This window comes from Muscardinus avellanarius (genome assembly GCF_963383645.1).
Source record: "Muscardinus avellanarius genome assembly, chromosome: 4".
Classification (NCBI taxonomy): Eukaryota; Metazoa; Chordata; class Mammalia; order Rodentia; family Gliridae; genus Muscardinus; species Muscardinus avellanarius.
The window spans coordinates 124,449,340-124,469,887 of record NC_137789.1 but is presented as its reverse complement, the minus strand read 5'-3'; the positions used below and the strand labels follow the sequence as shown (position 1 = coordinate 124,469,887).

General features: G+C 38.7%; 1 protein-coding gene across 1 annotated transcript in view; it reads left to right on the top strand.

The window, feature by feature from the left end:
* Window positions 1-20,025, top strand: part of HTR7 (5-hydroxytryptamine receptor 7) — a gene marked incomplete at both ends in the record, with an annotated part of 101,754 nt that extends 81,729 nt beyond the window's left edge. The window contains 2 exons of the mRNA XM_080694595.1: window positions 11,089-11,844; window positions 19,983-20,025. Of these exons, the coding sequence (XP_080550721.1) occupies window positions 11,089-11,844; window positions 19,983-20,025 (799 nt within the window). The remainder of the gene's footprint in view (window positions 1-11,088; window positions 11,845-19,982) is intronic.
* Between the last annotated feature and the right edge of the window lie 523 nt (window positions 20,026-20,548).

Genomic DNA, 20,548 nt, shown 5'->3' with positions numbered 1-20,548 from the left:
AGCCTGAGAGCAAGCCAGGGGAGGAGGCGAGAGCCATGTATAGTATCCAAGGCCACACCCCAGGTACTCATTCTTAGCAGCCACGCCTCCACTTCCAGCATTGATACCTTGTTTCTATGAGATGAGGGGACCATTATAAATGCAAACCATTACAGTAAAGCCTTTTAAATAAACAGGACTACTTTGTCAAAGGCTACTTTGACAGTAGTATGAGGAATGTATTTCTAGACCAGTCAATCCCAAATACAAGTTTCTGGGTTCTCAAATCTTTTGAAGCAAAAAAGGGCATTTTGGGAATCTACATATTTCCAAATATCCTTGGGGATTCTGATAACTGGAATCACTAATATAAGCTACAGATTTTAGTGTGTTTTTTCTTCCATAAAGGAGAAGGTCCAAAAGAGGTTTTCTCAGTGTTTGAACCTTTTTTTTTAGACCAAGCACTCTAAAAGCCACTGTATTTCAGACTATTCCACATAGTTTCTTTTACCTACCCCTCAAATTATTATTTCATTGCAATGAAACTCAGAAGAAGCCATTTAATGAAAGAACTATTATCTTTAATTTCTATACAGTTAGAACAGAAGACAGGCAGCTGAGCTAATTTGCTTCCAATCCCTCTCTATGTGGATTATAGCTCCCTAATCCTCTTTTTCTCTGAACTCCTACTTCAAAGGAACCCCTAATGTGAATTGCATATATTTCTCAATTATATAATACTTTGGTACTTTTGTCTCTGAGATTTACTCTATTTTAACATTTGTATGTATTTTAAAGTTAAAATCTGAAGGCTTTATAAGCACTCTGCTCTCTAATTAACAGTGGGCATAAATTGTTAGTGTGATAAATATTAATGGTACATATTAAGGAATATTCAGAATCAATCTAGACTTTTTCTTTTTTCTTTCCCTCAAAGGTAAAATTTATCCCATGAAAGACTTGGAAGAATGAATGTATAATTTGTACAAATACTTCCCTGAATACCAATATTACTTTATATAGTTAATTATAGGATTTTAAATGCCAATGAGTTCTATTTTTGTGAAAATTTATGAATGTAATAAAACACTTTTGACAAGCTAATCAAATAAAACAATATAAGATTTAATTATCAGCTTTTTAAGAGTTTTATGAACTGGAGTATCTCTATTGCTAGAATCACTTCAGTAATTTAGAAATCACAGAATCCTCTTAACTATCTCATTTTGTTCTTAAAATGAAAATACTAATTTTACATGCTCACTGCAAAAAATGTCAAGCATAGAAAAATATAGAAAAAAATGAAACTACTGAAATCTCTACAACTCCAATAAAACAGTTTATTGATAGTTTGGTAAATATTCTCAGTGTATTTCAGTACACATACATGCACACACACACACAAACACATAGATGTCTGTTCAATGTTACATGAAAAGGTTACTACATTATGTGATATTCTATTACTTTGACATATATCTGATTTTACATAAAGCATTAATATATTACATGATATTCTAATATTTATGAGGGCTACATATCATTTTAAAGCCATTTTTTGTTCTTTCCATGCCAGTAAATACAGATATACATTATTACTGTTTTTTTTGGGGGGGGGTACTAGAGATTGAACCCAGGGGCATTTTATCTCTAAGGTATGCCCTCAAGCATATTTTTAAATTTTAAATTCAAAAATTTTTAAAAATTTTTGTGTGGAAACAGGGTCTTGCTAGGTTGTTGAAATTCTCTTTTAGTTGCTGAGACTGTTCTCAAACCTGTATTCCTCCTGTACCTACCTCCCAAGTACTGGGATTATAGACTGTGCCACTGGGGATGGAACCCAGGGGCATTCTGTCTCTGAGCTATACCCCAGCCCAACATTTTTATTCTTTATTTTGAAAGAGGGTCTCACCGAGTTGCCAAGGGCCTCACTAAGTAGCTGAGGCTGTCTGTGAACCTGGATCCTCCTGTCTCAGCCTCCCAAATGCTGGGATTACAAGCATGCGCCACCACACCCGGCTTGCATTATCAGTTTTAATCATTGCATGTGCATATACATATTATGGTGTGTGATGTACACCATGATTTATCTACTTTCCAAATCATAGATTTTATCTTTATCTCTCAATTATATATTTAGTTAACTTGTTTGTATATTAGTCATTTGGCCTTTGTATAATTACTATTATTTATTTATTTATTTATTTATTTATTTATTTATTTATTTATTTATTTATTGGTGGTACTGGGGTTCCTGGAAACCCTTCTCCAGGCTACGCTCCCAGACCTATTTTTTTTTTTTTTTAACAGGGTCTCTTAAGCCAGCGCAGCTGGTTTTGAACCTGCGTGATCCTGTCTCTGCCTCCCACTTACAAGCGGGGATTACAAGTGTGCGCCACCACTCCCGGCGTGTATAATTATTTTCTAAAGACAAATTTCTGAAAGTCTGATTGCTGAACCAGAGGGTAAATGTTGATGTATATCTGTTGCCATATTGTCTTCCCGAACTGTTATCTCTGTCGACACTTCTAATTTTGAAAAATATAGGCATTCAGGTGTGTCATCTTTCTTAAAAATTGGCAAATGATCAAAATACATGTAATTATTTTAAAATTTGCATCTCCTTGAAATTTGCAGGTGTTTATTGACCAGTAGTATTTCTTCTTTGACCACCAGTTGCTTTAATATTTTTTACTGGAATGTGAATATTGGGATTGTCATTTTGATTCCAAATTTCGTATTTGACTTTTAACTCTGCCTCTAATTCTTTTTAAATTAAACTAGATGTCATTTATTCTTTATTTATAAAATTTTTTTGTCACAAAAATGTATCCATGTGTCTCTTTGTAGTTTTAAGCCCTTTTTTTTTCCTATTAAGAACAGTTGTTACCGCAGGATTAATCCTGCGGTAACAACTGTTTAAAGAAACACCTGTATTTTATTATAGTATTCTTAGGGTTTAATTTTTACATGATAATCTTTGATATATCTGGAATTTATATTTATTAAGGTTTAAGATAAACCAATGTTATTTTTACCTCAATTGCAAGCTAGTTGTCCGAAATCATGAATATCCAAACTTTTACTACTGATTTAAAATGACTCCTCTTATATTAGATTCCATATATATTTAAATCCATTTAAGGGCCTTATTTTGTTTTATTTGCATGATTATTATTAAAATTATATTTCTGTGGCTTTATACTATTTATAGAATAAGTATCATTTCATTATTCTGTTTCAGATTATCTGTCTACTTTTGCAAATTGACTTGATGAACTTTAAAATGATGTGGTCAAACTAACCAAAGCCCTGGCAGGTCATTCATTTGGGGTGGTATGGTATTTATAGATTAAGCAAGGGAATATTGACATTTTTAAGGCTAGAAATTCTTATGTAAGGATAAAGGTTTTCCTCCATATATTTAAGTATTCTTTCATTGATTTTAGTAGCATTCATATTTTCTACATATAAATCCTGGCAATTTTTATAGTTTTCACCTAGATATATAATTTTGGGTTGATATTAATGGAATCATTCTCTTATAATACTTTTAATTGTTGCTAAACATAAGCTGTTGATTTTGATTATTTATGTTATATCCAATCACTTCAGTAAATACTCATTTTTCCCCCTAGTAATTTTGCAGTAGATTTCAGTCTTCAAAAATTTTGCCAAGTAGTACCTGAGAAACTAAAGAATACTACCTCCTTGTAGAATTTGACTAGGAACAATTAAGAGAATAGAACCCAAATAGGAAAGTGTTTATAGAATATAATTTATACATTCAGGACAGAGTGAATACAACTTAGTCCCCAACATTGAAATGTAATATTAGATTAAATATATTAGAAAGAGTAAACATGATGTCGTTATGAAATTACCTAATATTCTGAGATATGAATTAGTACTGTACTGATTAATCTTCCAGGACTAATCTTTGTGAAGTCTCTATTATGTACTTGGGCTGGAGAATGGATGTGTTTTTAATTCAGTTTGAAGGTATAGTCTTTTGCCCCAGTATGAAAAATGGAAGAAATGAAAGGTCAAACTGGACTTCCTCAAGAGTAGGTGTTTAGCATATTGTGAAATCCAAGATTGCTAACAAATTTTTATAACCCTATAAATAAAAATATAGCTTCTTGATCTGAGTCATCCTCCTTCCTCCAATATTATTTGTCATTCACCATCTCAAACCCTTTCACCTCAGTTAAGTAGATAAGGTGGTCTGATAGGGCCACCTGGTGGCCACCTGGGGAACTGTGTAAACTAACCTCTTCTGGTTGGATCTCCACTCTTTGGTGAACTGTGGCTTCTGAGAAGTATCTTTGATGCCAGATCCAGGCTTTGAACCAAGCAGCTTCCCCCTTGACTATCCAAAGAGAGAAGAGAAACCAAAGTTTAAGTGCAGAGAAAGACTTTTTGGGGGGAGTGAGGAAGCAAGAAAGGAGCCTGAAAGGCCACGCCCATGAGAACTGGTAGAGAGGAAGGACTAGATCCAAAAGAGAATTCTTCTGACAGGAAATATTTGGAACTCCTGAAGCAAGGCAGGGACAAATACGTTTTTGGTGGAATGTATGCATTTAGCCTCAGGCAAGGATCCATTTAATTGGGGACTTCCAGTCAATGCTAACATTTTTCTTTAGGAGTTCCATTTTGTGTTTTAAAAAATTTCCAAAATTGAGTCTTGATAGCTTGAAACTCATGATATTCTACATGAAACAAACCTTTTATATTTCTCTTTTTCTTTTTCCTTGTTGTTATCCCTCATTCATTTGTCCCCTCTCTTCCCCAACACTTATTCTTGTATTCTTAGGAAAACCTCCATCCTTTTCTTCATCATTCTATTTGGAAGCCAAATCATAATCCTAACTTTAGCTGATAAACCTAAGGATGTGTTCATGGTCAGTGGGTCAGCCCTATCAAGGAAAAGGGGTAGCAGAGTTTGAGAGAGAAATCAGTGCCACAAATCCCTGAGTCCTTGGAAGGGATCAGAAGTCATCTTCAGCATGATTATGGGCTCAGTCTTTCCCTTTGCCTTGACATGATTTCCCCTTGCTCATGCTTTCAAAATTGTTGTCTCTTTTATGTACTACTCTATCCCCAACATTTATAACAGTGCTGGCATGTAGGAGGAGCCTCATTAACACTGCCAGGCCCCTGTCATCTGCACATTCTTTGACTGCAGATCCAACCAACTGCAAATAGTGTGCTGTTTCGTTAGGCTTACAGTAAACTGAACATGTGAAGACGTTTCCTTGCAACTGTTTCTTAAACAATACAGCGTCACACATATGAGCACAGTGTTTACTTCATGTTAAGTATTTACATCATCTGGGCATGATTTACACAGGAAGATGTGTGTAGTTTATGTGCAAATGCTATGCCATTTTCTAAAAGGGACCCAACTACCAACAGATTTTTGTACCCATAGGAATGTGTGTGTCCTGGAAACAGTTCTCTGTGGATACCCAGGGATGTCTGTATTTGATGAAGAAATGAAAAGATATTCCTAATTACTTCTAGATATCTAGTTACTTCTTTTTACTATATTTTAATTTTGTGTTATAAGTGTTATGGTCATGCTAATTTTCATTGCAGAAGCAAACATGGTTTTAGACTTCTGTGGGATAATTTAAGCAGCAAGAAAACTTTTCATTTCTAACTACCAACTCACTGGCTTTCAGAAAATAAACCATTAGCAAGTTAGGGACTCTTCATATCTTTTTTCCATGTTTTTTTTAAAGAGTATATCTCTTATATACATAAAAAGGTAAAAAAAAAAAAAAACCACAATGAGTAGTTTTTATCTACTTGTTTCTTATGTGCTCTGAGCATTCTCCCCAAAATGAAAGTTAAGGTTTTTTACTTAAGCAAAACATTTAAAAATATTTATTCATTTTTATTAAATGAATAATATTCATTGTTGCAAAATGACAACAAACCCATCTATGTTAACATAAATTTCATGTTTTATGAAGATAACTGCATTCCCCTAAACCAAGACAAGAAGATAAACAATATTTTACATGTTTTCAAAGCTCTTCAACATCTTACTTAGAGGATGGTTGTATTATTATAGCTGCTCCTGCATTCTCATTGGTGCACTGTAATCATATATCTTGAAGTTCAAGGTGATAGAGGCATACATTCACACAGCAGTCACTAGCCCTCCCCCAGTTCCTGCCCTATTGCTTCCCCTTACCCCCTCTCCTGCTCAGCATAGGGATTGACTTTGATCAGTCTGTATAGGTGCATCATGTCCATTGAGGTGTTTCCCTCTTCCACCTCCCACCTCTCCCAGGTAGGTCACCTTCTTCACTCATCTAAAGCTTGTCCTTTGTCTGGAGTCCCTCCTATGTCCCCTTTTCACCTTAGCTTCTGCATATTAGGAAGAACATCAGACTTTTCACTTTTTGTGACTGATTAATCTCACTTAGCATAATGTTCTCCAATTATATCTATTTCCTTGCTAATGACATAATTTTGTTCTTCTTCATGGCTGAGTAAATTTTATTGTGTAATCCATTCATATGTTGATGGACATCTTGGCTGGTTCCATAGTTTGGCAATTGTAACTGTGCCACTATAAACATAGATATGCATGGATTACTGTGGTAGTTTGGCTTCCTTTCTTTTGGGTAGATACCCAGGAGTGGTGTGGCTGAGTCATATGATGGATTCACTTCCATTCTTCTGAGAATCCTCCACACTGTTTTCCAAAGTGGTTGCACTAACTTGCAGTAGTAGAACTCTAAGTAGAGTTCCCACGTCTCCATATCTTTGCCAGCATTTGTTGTTTGTGTTTTTAATGATTGCCATTCTAATTGGGGGTAGTTGAAATCTTAGGGTAGTTTTGATTTGCATTTCTCTGATTGCTAATGATGTTGAGCATTTTTTTCATATACTTATTTGCCGTTTTTATTTCTTCTTTTGTGAAGTATCTATTTAGTTCACTTGCCCATTTTTTATTTTTTATTTTTTAGCTCCGAGTTTCTTGAGTTTTCTGTATATTTTAAATACTAGTCCTATATCACAGGAATAATTGGCAAAAATCTCCCATTCTGTTGACTCTCTTTTGAGATTCTTGATAGTTTTCTTTGCAGCAGCTCCTTGTTTAATGCAGTCCCGCTTATTGATCCTCATTTTAATTTCTTGTGCCTTTAAAGTCTTGTTGAGGAAGATTTTACCTGTGACTATGTGTTGGAGTGTTGGTTCTATGCCCTCTTCAACTAGCTGCAGGGTCTCTGATCCAATTTCCAGGTCTCTCATACAGCTTGAGTTGACTCTAGTGCAGGGTGAGAAAGTGGGGTTTATTCCCATTGTTTTGCATATAGATAATCAGTTTTACCAATATCATTTGTTAAAGAGGCTTTCTTCCAGTGTATGTTTTTTGGCTCCTTTGTGAACAATGAATTAATTGGCTGTAAGTATGTGGATTTGTTTTTGAGTTTTCTATACTGCTTCATTGGTCTATGTGTCTGCTTTTGTGCCTATACCATGCTGCTTTTATTACTATGGCTCTGTAGTATAGTTTTAAGTCAGGTATTGTGATACTTCCTGCATGGTTGTTGCTGCTAAGAACTACTTGGGCTGTTCTGTTGTTGTTGTTTGCTTGTTTGTTTGTTTGTTTGTTTGTTTTTGTGGTACTGGGGATTGATCTCAGGGGAATTCTATTACCAAGCTCTACCTCCCAGCCCTACTTTTATTCTTTATTTTGAAACAGGGACTCACTGAGTTGTGAAGCGCCTCACTAAGTAGCAGAGGCTAGCTGCAAACCTGCCTTTTTCCTGTCTCAGCCTCCCAAATACTGGAATTACAATTGTTCTAGATGAATTTAAGGCTGATTTTTCTATGTCTGTAAAAATGATGTTGGTAATTTAGTGGGCATTGCATTGAATCTGTAGATCACTTTTGGAAGAATGGCCATTTTGATTATATTTATTCTGCCTATCTAAGAACATGACAGATCCTTCCATTTTCTCTGATCTTCAGCTTAATTTTTCAATGTTTTATAATTGTCCTTGTAGAAGTCTTTTACCTCCTTGGTTAGATTTAACCCTAAGCATTTTATTGTTTGGGGGTTATTGAGTGGAAATGTTTTCTGGATTTCTTTTCCAGTGTATTTATTGTTAGTTTACAGAAAGGCTTATTTATTTATTTATTTATTTATTTATTTATTTATGGTGGTACTGGGGATGGAACCCTTCTACCTCTGGGCTACACTCCCAGACCAATTTTTGTATTTTTTTATTTGGAAACAGGATCTCTTAAGCCAGCAAGGCTGGCTTCGAACCTGCGCGATCCTCCTGTCTCTGCCTCCCAAGTACGGGAATTACAAGCGTGTGCCACCACGCCCAGCAAAAGCTTCTTATTTTTTAATATTGATTTTGTGCAGACACTTTGCTGAATTTGTTGGTCAGTTATAAAAGTATTTTGGTTGAGTTTGTTGGGTTTTCTAAATAAAGTATCATGTCATCTGCAAACAAAGACAGTTTCAGTTCTTCTTTTCCTGTTTGTACTCCTTTGATTTCTTCTCTTGCCTAATTGGTCTGGCTAGATTTTCAACCACCATATTGAAAAGGATTGGTGATAGTGGAGATCCTTGTCTTGCATCTGTTTTTAAGGACCACTCTCATAGTTTTTGCCCATTCAATGTAATGCTGGCGGTGGGCCTATTTTATATTGACTTTGTCATGTTGAAGTATTCTGATTCTTTGCAGGTTTTTTTTTTTTTTCATCAGTGGTTGTTGGGTTTTTTTTCCAAATGCTTTTCCAGAGTTTCTTGAAATAATCATATGATTTTCGCCCTTAGTTCTGTTTCTATGGTGAATTACATAGATTGTCTTTCATATATTGAACCAGCCTTGCATTCTTGGGTGGAGCCCAACTTGGTTGTGTTATATAATTTTTAAACCAAAACCCTTGCTCTTGGATTCTTTTGCTCTCTTAGTTATGTGTTGATACATTCAGCTGTTCAAGGTCCATTTGTTACAATAGGGTCTTAAACTCATTCCAAACATTCTCACTTGCTTGGTGACCTCTAACAATGACATCAGTTTACAGCCTCGATGTTTAATGTTTGGATTACTTGCAGTAGTCTAGACCCTAGCCTAATGTCTCTCTGCCTGTGTGGGCACCTTCTTAAATGAGCCCTGGGTGCCACTAGGGTATGTCCGAATGCAAGCATGGGGCTCTGTGCTCTCCAAAGAGAAGGCTTGGTTGGTCTGCAGATTTCAGTTCTGATGTATCCTCAGAGTTTCATGAGCAGCATGCAGCTATAGTATGCTTGTGTTCCCACCCCCTCTGTTTTGGGGAATGGTCCTTCAGTTACCCTGCGAGGGTGCTGCTCTCACATGTGTTGCTGGGTTTGTGGCAGATGAGGGTTGGGACGGATTGGAATGTGGATATGGTCCTCCTTTTCTGTCCTTTGGCTGATGGTCTCAGTGTTTGTGAAGTAGGTGCTGATTATAAGAATTTTGGTTCATTTGAAGGTTCCTGCTGGTCCATGGCCCCTGTCTTCAGCTATTATTCTCATGTCTCTGGTTGGTTGCTTTGTTATATCTTTTTTTTTTTTTTTTTTTTTTTTTTTTTTTTTTGCAGTACTGAGGATGGAATCCAGGGGAATTCTACCTCCAAGCCACACCCCCAGATTTATTATTTATTATTTTTTATTTTAAACAGGGTCTCACTGAGTTGCAGAGGGCATTACTAAGCAACTGAGGCTGTCCATGCACCACAATCCTCCTGCCTAAGCCTTCTGAATGCTGGGATTACAAGCATGTGCCACCACACCTGGCTGTAGCTATTATTTAGTTTCTTTATGTTTAGTTTAGTTCCCACCTCCCATAACAGTAGTATGGCATGTGGACTGCTGCTCAATTTGGAGTCCCCTGGAATGAGTTAGAGACAGGGGTCCTTACTGTGTTGCCATCTTACTTCTATTTGAAAGTTAAGGGTTTTAAGGTTTTTAAATATGGAGGAAAAAACAAAAATGAAAAGCTAAACAACACTGTTTGTTAGAACATCTTACTGTATATGTTTTCTTTGTTTGCTGAATCTCTTTTCCATCATGAATTCTTGATAGCGGAGATGAAGAGGTATTTATTCTCTAAATAGAACTAAGCACACAGAAAATGTTAGAGTTACCTAATATTTTTTTCAGAATTGTGTCCTTTCCTGTGATTCACCCTAGAACAAGAGTCATGAAGCAAACTGTTTTTGTTTTTTTAAAAAAATGTTCCTCCAACAATACCATTGTGTAAGAATTTTCTGGGGATAAAAAAAAAAAGATCACTTTCTATTTTCCATTTCTGAAGCCTAAGATTTCCAAAATATCTCAGGAAATCTGTGTGTTATCTGTTTGATCGGAAGGAAATGCTTTTGCTACCAGCAAAAGAGGAAGTTGAAATGCACAAAAGCTACCCTAGATGAAGGCAGTGGAGGAGATCCATGGAAGTGTGATATCAGAGTGTGGTCGACCTTGGTTGATTTGTGAAGATGTGTCCCAGTGTCCCACATCCGGCCGGATGTCTTGTCTTGTTGGCCGATTTTGATGGCTGTGGTCACGAGGGGAGGGTGCATGTTTAATCTTTAGTCCACTCACTACATGGATCTTCAGAAACTGCAAGGGATGCAAAGCAGGAACAAATTTTGGGGTCAAAAGGCTTCTAGTCTCAATTTTGGCAACACCTCTGATGGACCATAGGACTTGGGAAATAATAGATAACACTTAAGAACCATGGTTTGCCGGGCGTGGTGGCGCACGCTTGTAATCCCTGCGCTTGGGAGGCGGAGACAGGAGGATCGCGCTGGTTCGGAGCCAGCCTCGCTGGCTTAAGAGACCCTGTTTCCAAATAAAAAAAATATAAAATAGGTCTGGGAGTGTATCCCGGAGGTAGAAGGGCTTCCAGGAACCCCAGTACCGCCAAAAAAAAAAAAAAAAAAAAAAAAAGAACCATGGTTTACCTTTCTGTAAATAGGGCACAATGGTGCCAACCTGGATGGGCTGTTTTGAGGACTGGCACTAGTGCCTGGCTGGTAGCTCTCCCTCAGTTGATCAGAGCTACATCCCAGTGTTCACCTGTTGTTTTTCCATCTCTCTCGCAGGTACCTTGGTATCACGAGGCCCCTCACCTACCCGGTGAGGCAGAATGGAAGATGCATGGCAAAAATGATCCTCTCCGTCTGGCTGCTCTCGGCCTCCATCACCTTGCCCCCGCTCTTCGGATGGGCTCAGAATGTGAACGATGACAAGGTGTGCCTGATCAGCCAGGACTTTGGCTACACGATCTACTCCACCGCAGTGGCGTTTTACATCCCCATGTCTGTCATGCTGTTCATGTACTACCAGATTTACAAGGCTGCCAGGAAGAGCGCCGCCAAACACAAGTTTCCGGGCTTCCCCCGTGCACAGCCAGAGAGCATCCTCTCCCTGAACGGCATGGTGAAGCTCCAGAAGGAGGTGGAGGAGTGTGCCAACCTTTCCAGACTGCTCAAACATGAGCGGAAGAACATCTCCATCTTTAAGCGGGAACAGAAAGCGGCCACCACCTTGGGGATCATCGTGGGCGCCTTCACCGTGTGCTGGCTGCCCTTCTTCCTCCTGTCTACTGCCAGGCCCTTCATCTGTGGCACAGCCTGCAGCTGCATCCCGCTGTGGGTGGAGAGGACATGTCTGTGGCTGGGCTATGCAAACTCTCTCATTAACCCTTTTATATATGCCTTCTTCAACCGGGATCTGAGGACCACCTACCGCAGCCTGCTCCAGTGCCAATACCGGAACATCAACCGCAAGCTCTCGGCTGCAGGCATGCACGAGGCCCTGAAGCTTGCTGAGAGGCCTGAGAAACCCGAGTTTGTGCTGTAAGGTCATTTATCTCTATTTTCCTTTTCTCTCCCAACCTGAAGCTTGTGTGTGTGTGGGGGGGTGGGGGTACTGCGGGTACAACCCACGGGCTTTTTTCTACCTCCGGGCTATACTGCCAGACCTATTTTATACTTTGGAAACAGTGTCTCACTAAGTTGCTGAGAGCCTCACTAAGTAGCTGAGGCTGGCTTCGAACCAGTGCGATTCTCCTCTCTCAGCCTCCCAAGCGCTGGGATTACAAGCGTGTGCCAACACGCTGGGCTTCTGAAGCTTTTTGACAACCAACACAGCTTCCTGAATTGTTAGCTAGCTTATTTTCTACTCAGTATTTCGGAGTTGGATTCACAGTGGTCTAAACTCTAGTCCTCCTCCCAATAAAATTTCAAATGCCAAAAATAGTACTTGGTTGTGTTGGAAGAGGAGACTGGTTTGTGGATGAATTTGCAATTGATGTGACTGATGAAAAGGAAGGTGTTATTTTCCATTCTTTCTCCATAAATCATATCTAAATTATGGCTGCATATCTGGATTCCTGTGATGTTATCATTTTAATTGCTCTTATTCCATCTGGTGAATTTTTGATGATCTCATATTTCACTGACAAATTCTTCTTTTGAGGAAAGAAGTAACAATGATCTTTCCAGTGTGCAGTTACATTCACCCAGGAGGAGCCCCAGGATGGGGCAAGGTCTTAAAAGCTCTTGCTAGCTGGAAACTGAATGGATTGTTGACTTTGTCTGAGTGGCCTTAGTCACTTTGTAGGGAGCAATTGCAGTAGGGTGCAGAAATCTGGAAAAGGATCACAAAAGAAAATGGTGATAAGGATGATGATACTCCATGCATTAACACATTTTGATTATACAGAAGGGTGGAGGCAGGATGGTAGCATCATCAGCAGGTCATGATTAGAAGCTAAGGGAAAAGAAACTTAATGAGAAAATGAAGGCCCTGCTGAGAGGAAGAGTTGAATCTGACAGGAAGGAATAAACCCAAGAACTTCCTTCATTTGGCAGAAAAGGTAACTGAGACTGAGAGCATGATATTTCCCACACTTAGCTAGTGTCACAACCAAGGCTAGATCCCACACCATCCAAATCCTATCTCCAAACATTTTTCATAAACTCAGCTGCCTGTATTGTATGACTGAAAGTTTTTAGATTATTTCTATGCTAAGTCTTGAGCTAGACATAGTTTGATAGGTGTTTACTTTTACTTGTATTACAGATATTCTTTTGTTCGTATGATATTGTTCATAATATAAGAAGTAACATTTTGAAAAATAATACACTTTTAGGTTCTAGAATTGTACTATGAGCAACTGCAGAGATCCTTCAAGGCCTGTAAGATACTACTGAATTTGCCACTAGCATTTGGCCCCAGATTTTTAATTTCTTAAAAGGAGTTAAGACTTAGATTTCTTTTTGCAGAATCTAGTATAATGCCTGATACATAGTAGATGATAAAAATAATAATTGCTAACAACTATTGAATAGCAACTAGATTCTGTATGCACTGGTATCTGAATCATAGCTACTTCTGATAGCTCAAGTTTTCAGAAGAATAACTTTTGAGGTCAGGGACATAAAATATCTGCCTTAAAATCACATACATGTGGTATGAATCACCCAATGCATGTGATTCTAACAATTATGTAAGTTACTAATTAAATGATTCCCTTCTGGAGACAGTGAAAAGCTACCGAATATTTCTGAGCTAGAGATTGTAGTCACACCTCTGTAAGAAGACAACTGGAATGACCTTTTACTTTCAGTAATTTAAGTGTAAATTAAGTGACTTACTGCCCTATGGGAGGATGCCCCTTAGACAGTGTTAGTAGTTTGTCAAGTAGAGGAAGTAGTCAAGGATACTAATAGGGTTTTAGGGCTTGGACTAGGTGGTTTTAAGGTGGAAGATCAGTGAGGGTTGGGCAGAGTTTATGACCTAATCAATCTGGATTTGTAGGGAAATTAAAGACTTTGAAGCAAGCATTCAGAAACTGTTAGTCTTAATTAATAAGCTATTTCAGTTGGTACAGTTTCATCTCCTGAAAGCAGCTCTTGCCTAGAACCAGTAGCTAGGTTATTTGGCTTGGTCCCAGGATTGTTCAGTACAGGAAAAAAGAAAATATGTTTGTTTAATTTCTCAGGATAAACGTGATAAAGGATATGCTGAAGGCAAGTCTTTGGTAGTAGTGAGAAGAGCAGACAAAAGAGCAAGACTGGTAGTAGAGGACACAGTGCTTCAGCCAGTGTACAAACGTGGAACAGATGATGTCCTGGAATAGAAAATACCTCTGTATGTGTATGTATTCTTTACAGTCAAAGAACTTGAGAATAATCATATTGATTATTTTATCTAATAATCCACAGATAATTCAGCTAATGAACAATAACCATTTTTTTTTATGGTATAGGGGCATTATACCACTGGGCTACACCTCCAGCCCTATTTTATTTTTTATTTTGAAACAGGATCTCACTAAGTTGCTGAGGCTGATTTCCAACTTGTGATCCTCCTGTTTCAGCCTCCCAAGTACTGGGATTGCAGGCTTGTATCACAATGCCTGGCCATGAAATGATAATTTTAAAGATGTAACAGAGCCAGGTTTTCCATTTTAAAGTGATAATAACCTACATTCATTGAGGATTCGTTCTCAGGCACTACACTGTGTGCGCTATGGGAACTGTGTCAACCCTCAAAACATTATGATAGGTTGGTTTTCTTCATCTATCTTCTGAAGATGAAAACACATGAGCTTGGAGAGATCAAATAATGTTCCAGTAGTCACACAGATGAGAGTGATAGAACAGGATTTGAGCCCAGGAAGTCTGTGTTCAGAAGTTCTTTTAGCTTTCATTGCTACTGTGCTTTCATAAAAATAAAGCAGCTAAAATACAGTAGAAGGATATTTGCATTATGTCTTTATAACTAAAGATGAGGCTTGGATGTTGTTTTCCTGTGAATCTAAGAGAAGGGTCAGCATAATATTACTTTGAAGGACTGAGTGGTAAATATTTTAAGATTTGCTAGTCATATACGCTATATCAGGACTACTCTTCTCTCCCTTTGTCATCCACTTAAGAAAAACAATCGGCATGACGTTGTACCAATAAAACTTTACTTACAAAAAGAGATGGTCAACGGGTTTTAGCCCGCAGGTCATAGTCTGCTCTCTTTTGATTTAAGAGAGTTATTATCTCACATTATATCTCTTTCCATTTGAATTTATAATTATAAGATGTGCAAATCATTTAGGATGATTAGCCTTAAAAATACACAGCAACTTTAGAAAATTTCTGGTAATAGAGTTGTTCTATGGAGTTTGAATGGCCACTATTCTTCCAATTCTTTATCTAGCAGTTTTCTAGTCAGTACCAATGTTGAAATATTTATTTTTAATTCTTTTTGCATAACTTTCATGTACTCAGGTGGATACAAAAATATATATATCACATTTCCTGTCATTGTTAATATATGTTGGACAGACCATGAAGACGCACACACATACACTGCTATAGTCTAAATATTTGCCTTTCCCCCAAATTCATATGTTGAAATCCACTCTGTAATGTGAAGTTATCAAAAAGTGGGACCTTTAGGAGGTGATTAGGTCATGAAGGCCCTCATGAATGGGATTCCCTGAGGGAATGCGTTTGTTCTTTCTATGTGAGAAGACAACTAGAAGACATGATCTGTGAAGCAGGATAAGGCCGTACTAGACACCAACTACTTGGATCATGGACGTCCAAGCCTCTGGAAATAAATTTCTTTGTTTATAAACTACTTTAATTATGAACTTTTCAGCCTCTACAAGTTAATTTCTATTTATTTTTGAGTTAATTTTTAAATTTTGTACACTTTTGAGTTAAAATTTTTTTTTATATCAGCCCCAACAGACCAAGACATATGCATACTGAGCCTTTTTGGAATAAGTAAAGGTGGAAACAGGAGTTATGGAATTCAAAGGAGAGGAAGATAACTTTGAGCTTATCCTCTTGCTGAGCAGAGAAGCCTTCCTGAAGGATATGGATTCCAGTATGTCAGTGAAGGTGATTAGAGCATGTACAGCTAAAGGCAAACAGAAGTGATATTTCAGATGAAGGGGGGGCATTTTCTATAGAGGTACCAGTGTGGGAGTTTATGCAAAGCACAATCTGGATAAAGCTAAGCTCTGGGATGGGTTAGGGGAAGAATTAGAGATCAGCATAAAAATGGAACCTGAGAGAAAATTATGAAGGATCTATATCAGCTCCAAGAATTTGGAATTTTATTGTAGACAAACAGTTCTCAATCAGGACTAATTTTGCCCCCTCCCTGGAGACCTTTTGCCCTGTCTGGGAATGTTTGTGGTTGTCATACTGGTATGTGTGGGGTGCTACTAACATCTTCTAGGTAGAGGCCAGGGAAGCTTCCAAAGATCCTAGACTACCCAGACCAACCTCCCACAACTGTAGCAGGTATAGACAGTAGTAAACCATCCGGGAATTGCTTCAGCTAAAGAATGGAGTCATGACAGCAGAGACAGCTGATTCAGCAGCATTGTGAAGATGAACCAGAAGGTAGAGGCTGGATGGAAAGAGTTTCTTTGCTTGCTCATTTCCCCCCCCAGAAACATTTGAGGGCCTGTGATGTATAAGCTATGATGCCAGGCATGGCGGGGATAGACAGATGAATATGTGACAGTTTTTGCCTCTGGAAGCTCAGCTAGTTCCGTGGGCTATGTGGCTGTGGTAGTAGTGGTGACTCCTAATGGCCTTGTAACTGTAACAGGAACCCAAATGGTCCACTCTGCACAGTTGCATTCACATAAATACTAGTTAGATAATCCAAAACAACTCACAAGTCTACTAGGTCTGGATGGAATAATGTGTCTCTGGAGACTCTGCAAGAGGCATTTAATTAATAACTCATAGAAAACCTTCTAGTCCTTCTCCCATCAGCCAGCTCTCACACATCTGGTGTCCACTCTAGGGACTCTGGGCTCCTCTTTGTAATTTTTCCAGCCCTCTTCTTTTCATTGATCTACTTGGGTTCCAGTTTTTTTTTTTTTTTTTTTTTTTTTTTTTTACTTTGGCTTCTCTCTCTGCCTTTCTGGTTCCATTTTTTTCTTCTACATAACAGTTTTCTTCATTTCTTATGCAAACAATCTGCCAGACTGTGTGTTACTACTTCTTCTTCTAAATATTTATCCCTTTCTTACCATATTCTCTCTTTTTTTTTTTTTTTTTTTTTTTGGTGGTACTGGGTGTGGAATCCAGGGGCTTTTCTACCTCTTGGCTACACTCCAAGACCTATTTTATATTTTATTTGGAAACAGGGTCTCACTAAGTTGCTGAGAGCCTCACTAAGTAGCTGAGGCTGGCTTCGAACCTGTGCCATCCTCCTGTCTCACTTTCCCACTTTTAATCTTTCTCAGCATTTCACTAGTGTTTAAATACCGGTAATACACAACCAAATTTGATAATATTATATAACCAGATATTCTTTTTTTCCTTCTAATTAGATGGCTTTATTTGCAGATTTGAGTTGCCATAAATTGCTTTTAAGTATCATGTTCTGATGACTCATTCTATGGTACCATTTATGAATGATGTTGAAAATCAGTGTCTAAAAGACTTCTGTATGAAAGAATGTCATGAAATTGTTTTGAAGTAGCTCTTTCTTTTCCTCTCCTGTTTCTTCCTAGGTGCTTGTATTGTCTTTTTCTTCAGAGTCTCTTATAATCCCTGTCAACTGCAGTCATTCTAAGCAATGACTCATAGAGTAACCTTGGGTTTCTGCCATGAATTCTGTCAGTATGCTGCAGCAGGGTTTATACTGAAGCTTTGTAATTCAGTGTTATTCTACCCTCTTTATGGAAACCAGTGATATAAAAATGAAGAGAAATGAAATTATCCCAGAGGAAACTGGGAAGAAACATTAAGTCTTATGAAAACCTGGGTATCTGTGATGGGTTTCCATCTTAAAAACAGACACAAACAAGAAGTTTGCTATTTCATGGACATTGTAAATCTCCCAGACTGGTGTTTTCCTCATCATTAATGATATGAAAATCATCCTTTATTTTTATCAAATCATCAATTAGTAGTAATAATAGCTTATTTCTTCCATGCTTTGAAATTGCCTACATTTTAACTTTGCAGTGCTTTCTTAAAATAGGAAAGGCAAGTGATTACTATATTTTTTATTTTTTTGGTGGTGCTGAAAGTAGAACCCAGGGTACCCACATACTCTTCCACTGAGCTACATCCCCAGCTCTAACCTCTTTTAGTTTATCTAATCTTACTTTTTAGTATATAATAAATACATAGCATACGGGGGGGCACACAAGGAAAACAAGATCAGCGGGCATTCTTAGGAGGAAAATAACAATGGCAGAAATAATGGAAAAGGTAATATTCGCGGTGGGTCTCAAAAAATGTATTCTTCTAACAAGAAGGGATGGTAGGGATGGAGGTGAGTGTTGGGGCTACTCAAAGCAGAAGGACAGCATGATCTGAGGGGTACTACTGTGGATGGAAGTACCAGAACCTGGGGCCTGTCTTCAGCAATACTTGGATGTTGGGTAGATTAGGGTCATCCTGGAGGGCCAGGTGGATAGGGGTAGAGGGAGGTAGATGAAGACTTTTGAGCGGGAGTGAGACCAGGCTGCAGTGGGCGCAAGGCAGAAAGGGCCTCAGAGCAGGAGAAGGGAGATGGGTTAGAAGACCAATGTTAAGATCCAGGTCTCCTCTCAGGACAGCCTGTTCCAGGAGGGTGGCCCTGGGACTGGGAAAGAGGCCAAGTGTGTCTAAGTTGTTTGAAAGCTGAAATCCCTAGAGATATTCATTCTCTCTCTCTCTCTCTCTCTCTCTCTCTCTCTCTCTCTCTCTCTCTCTCTCTCTCTCTCTCTCTCCCTTTCTCTCCCTTTCTCTCTTTTGTGGTACTGAGGATAGAACCCTGGGGCATTCTACCTCTGAGCTACACCCCCAGGGCTATTTTTTATTCTTTATTTTGGCTATTTTTATTCTTTATTTTGAAATGGTCTCATAAGTTGTGAAGTGCCTCACTAAGTAGCTGTGGCTGGCCATGAACCTGCAGTCCTCTGTCTCAGCCTCCCAAGTACTAGGATTACAAGCATGTGCCACCACACTTGGCTCCCTAGACTTTCTTGACTGATTAGCACATGGGTCCTGAGGAAAGGAGAAAGGGCAACTTGGGAGGTGGTGTACAGTTGTGAAGTGCCTGGAGGAATAAAGTAGCTCTGAAACTGGCGCTGGTGCATGCTGAGCTGCAAAGGAAGCATGGAGTAGTCTCTCAGGGACCTGAGGGTGAAGCAAAGGCCCCAGGTTAGAAGTAAGTGTCCACAGAGCAGGGTGCTTTGGGACACAGTCTATTTCCACTACTCTAGGATTCCTAAGAGCCTGAAGAGCTGGTTAAGGGGTTGACACCAGACATCTGTCCACAGGCACTATTGTGTAAGGCTGAGGGACAAAGTCAGAGACCATGTCCTACTGAGAAACAAACCCTGTCATCAGGAAAGTTCACCCATTGAGTCATCCATCTCAGTGTTGAGGCTGAGAGGGGTTGTCAGATGGAGGGGACTAGATGGAAGGCCTGATAGCCAAGTGGGTGGGGGTGCTTTAAGTGTGGTAAAAGGCTAAGACTGGGAGCATAGCCCTAGGCCTGGGACTTTGTAGACTGAACTCTTCAACAGAAGGTGTAGTGTGGTAAGTCAAGGCCTACAAAGGCATGGAATTGGAGGACCTGGAACTTTTTCTCAGTAGTCACTGTTGTTTTCGAGTAGGGCAAAGGCCATAGTATTTTGAAAAGATGTTTGAGAACAGAGCCATTTTTTTTACTACAACTGTATCATAAAAGACGATTTCTAAATGAGTTATTTAGGGTTGATTTGCAAAAAACGGGGGGGTGGATTTGGCAACTTGTAGAAGTTACAGAATTGATGAGAAGAGGCACAACAATTTCTGTTTCCTTTTGGAGGTGTTCATGAACACTTAGAAGCCACAAGTGACCCAAATTACTGCCTGCTATAAAAAATTAAATCCACCTACTGCAAAATGGAAACTCACATTTACGGTTCCGCTAAAACATTTTCTTGTCTCTCTCTCTTTCTCTCTCTCTCTCTCTTTTATAGACAAAACTCTGACTACTCTAGAAAAAAAGGTCATGATTCATGATCCAAAGTGGAATAATGGATGAAATAAACACAGCAAAACAGGTGGAAACAGAACGAAATCATTTTCCAAGACTGCAAAATGGAATGTGGCTTCTGTCCTTTCTTGTGATGGCTAAAAATGTGACAAACAGGGTGATCTGTTGTATAAAGTATATGGGGGGGGGATGTTGACCTCTCCTTTTTTTTTTTTTTTTCTTCCTGTGGATCAGTGCTGTTCGTGTGCAAATGAAAATAGCTCTCAGTATGAGCCAGCTGGATCATCATCTCAGTAGCAAGCACTCTAACAGAACTGAGTTCTCGAAGGAAGCAGTTTCTGGTGCTTTGCTCACGTCCACATCCACACAAGTGGGATAAAGTCCCAACACACACTTCCCATGCTTCTGAGTCTAGGCTTTGTGGTGAATATTCAGGAATCATTCATGAGGCAGAATGTATTTTGTTGTATGACAGAAGAGTGTCTTTCCAAGCAAACCATGGTAAGCATCGTGTCGAATGTATTGCATGTCCACGTTAGAAAACGGAAT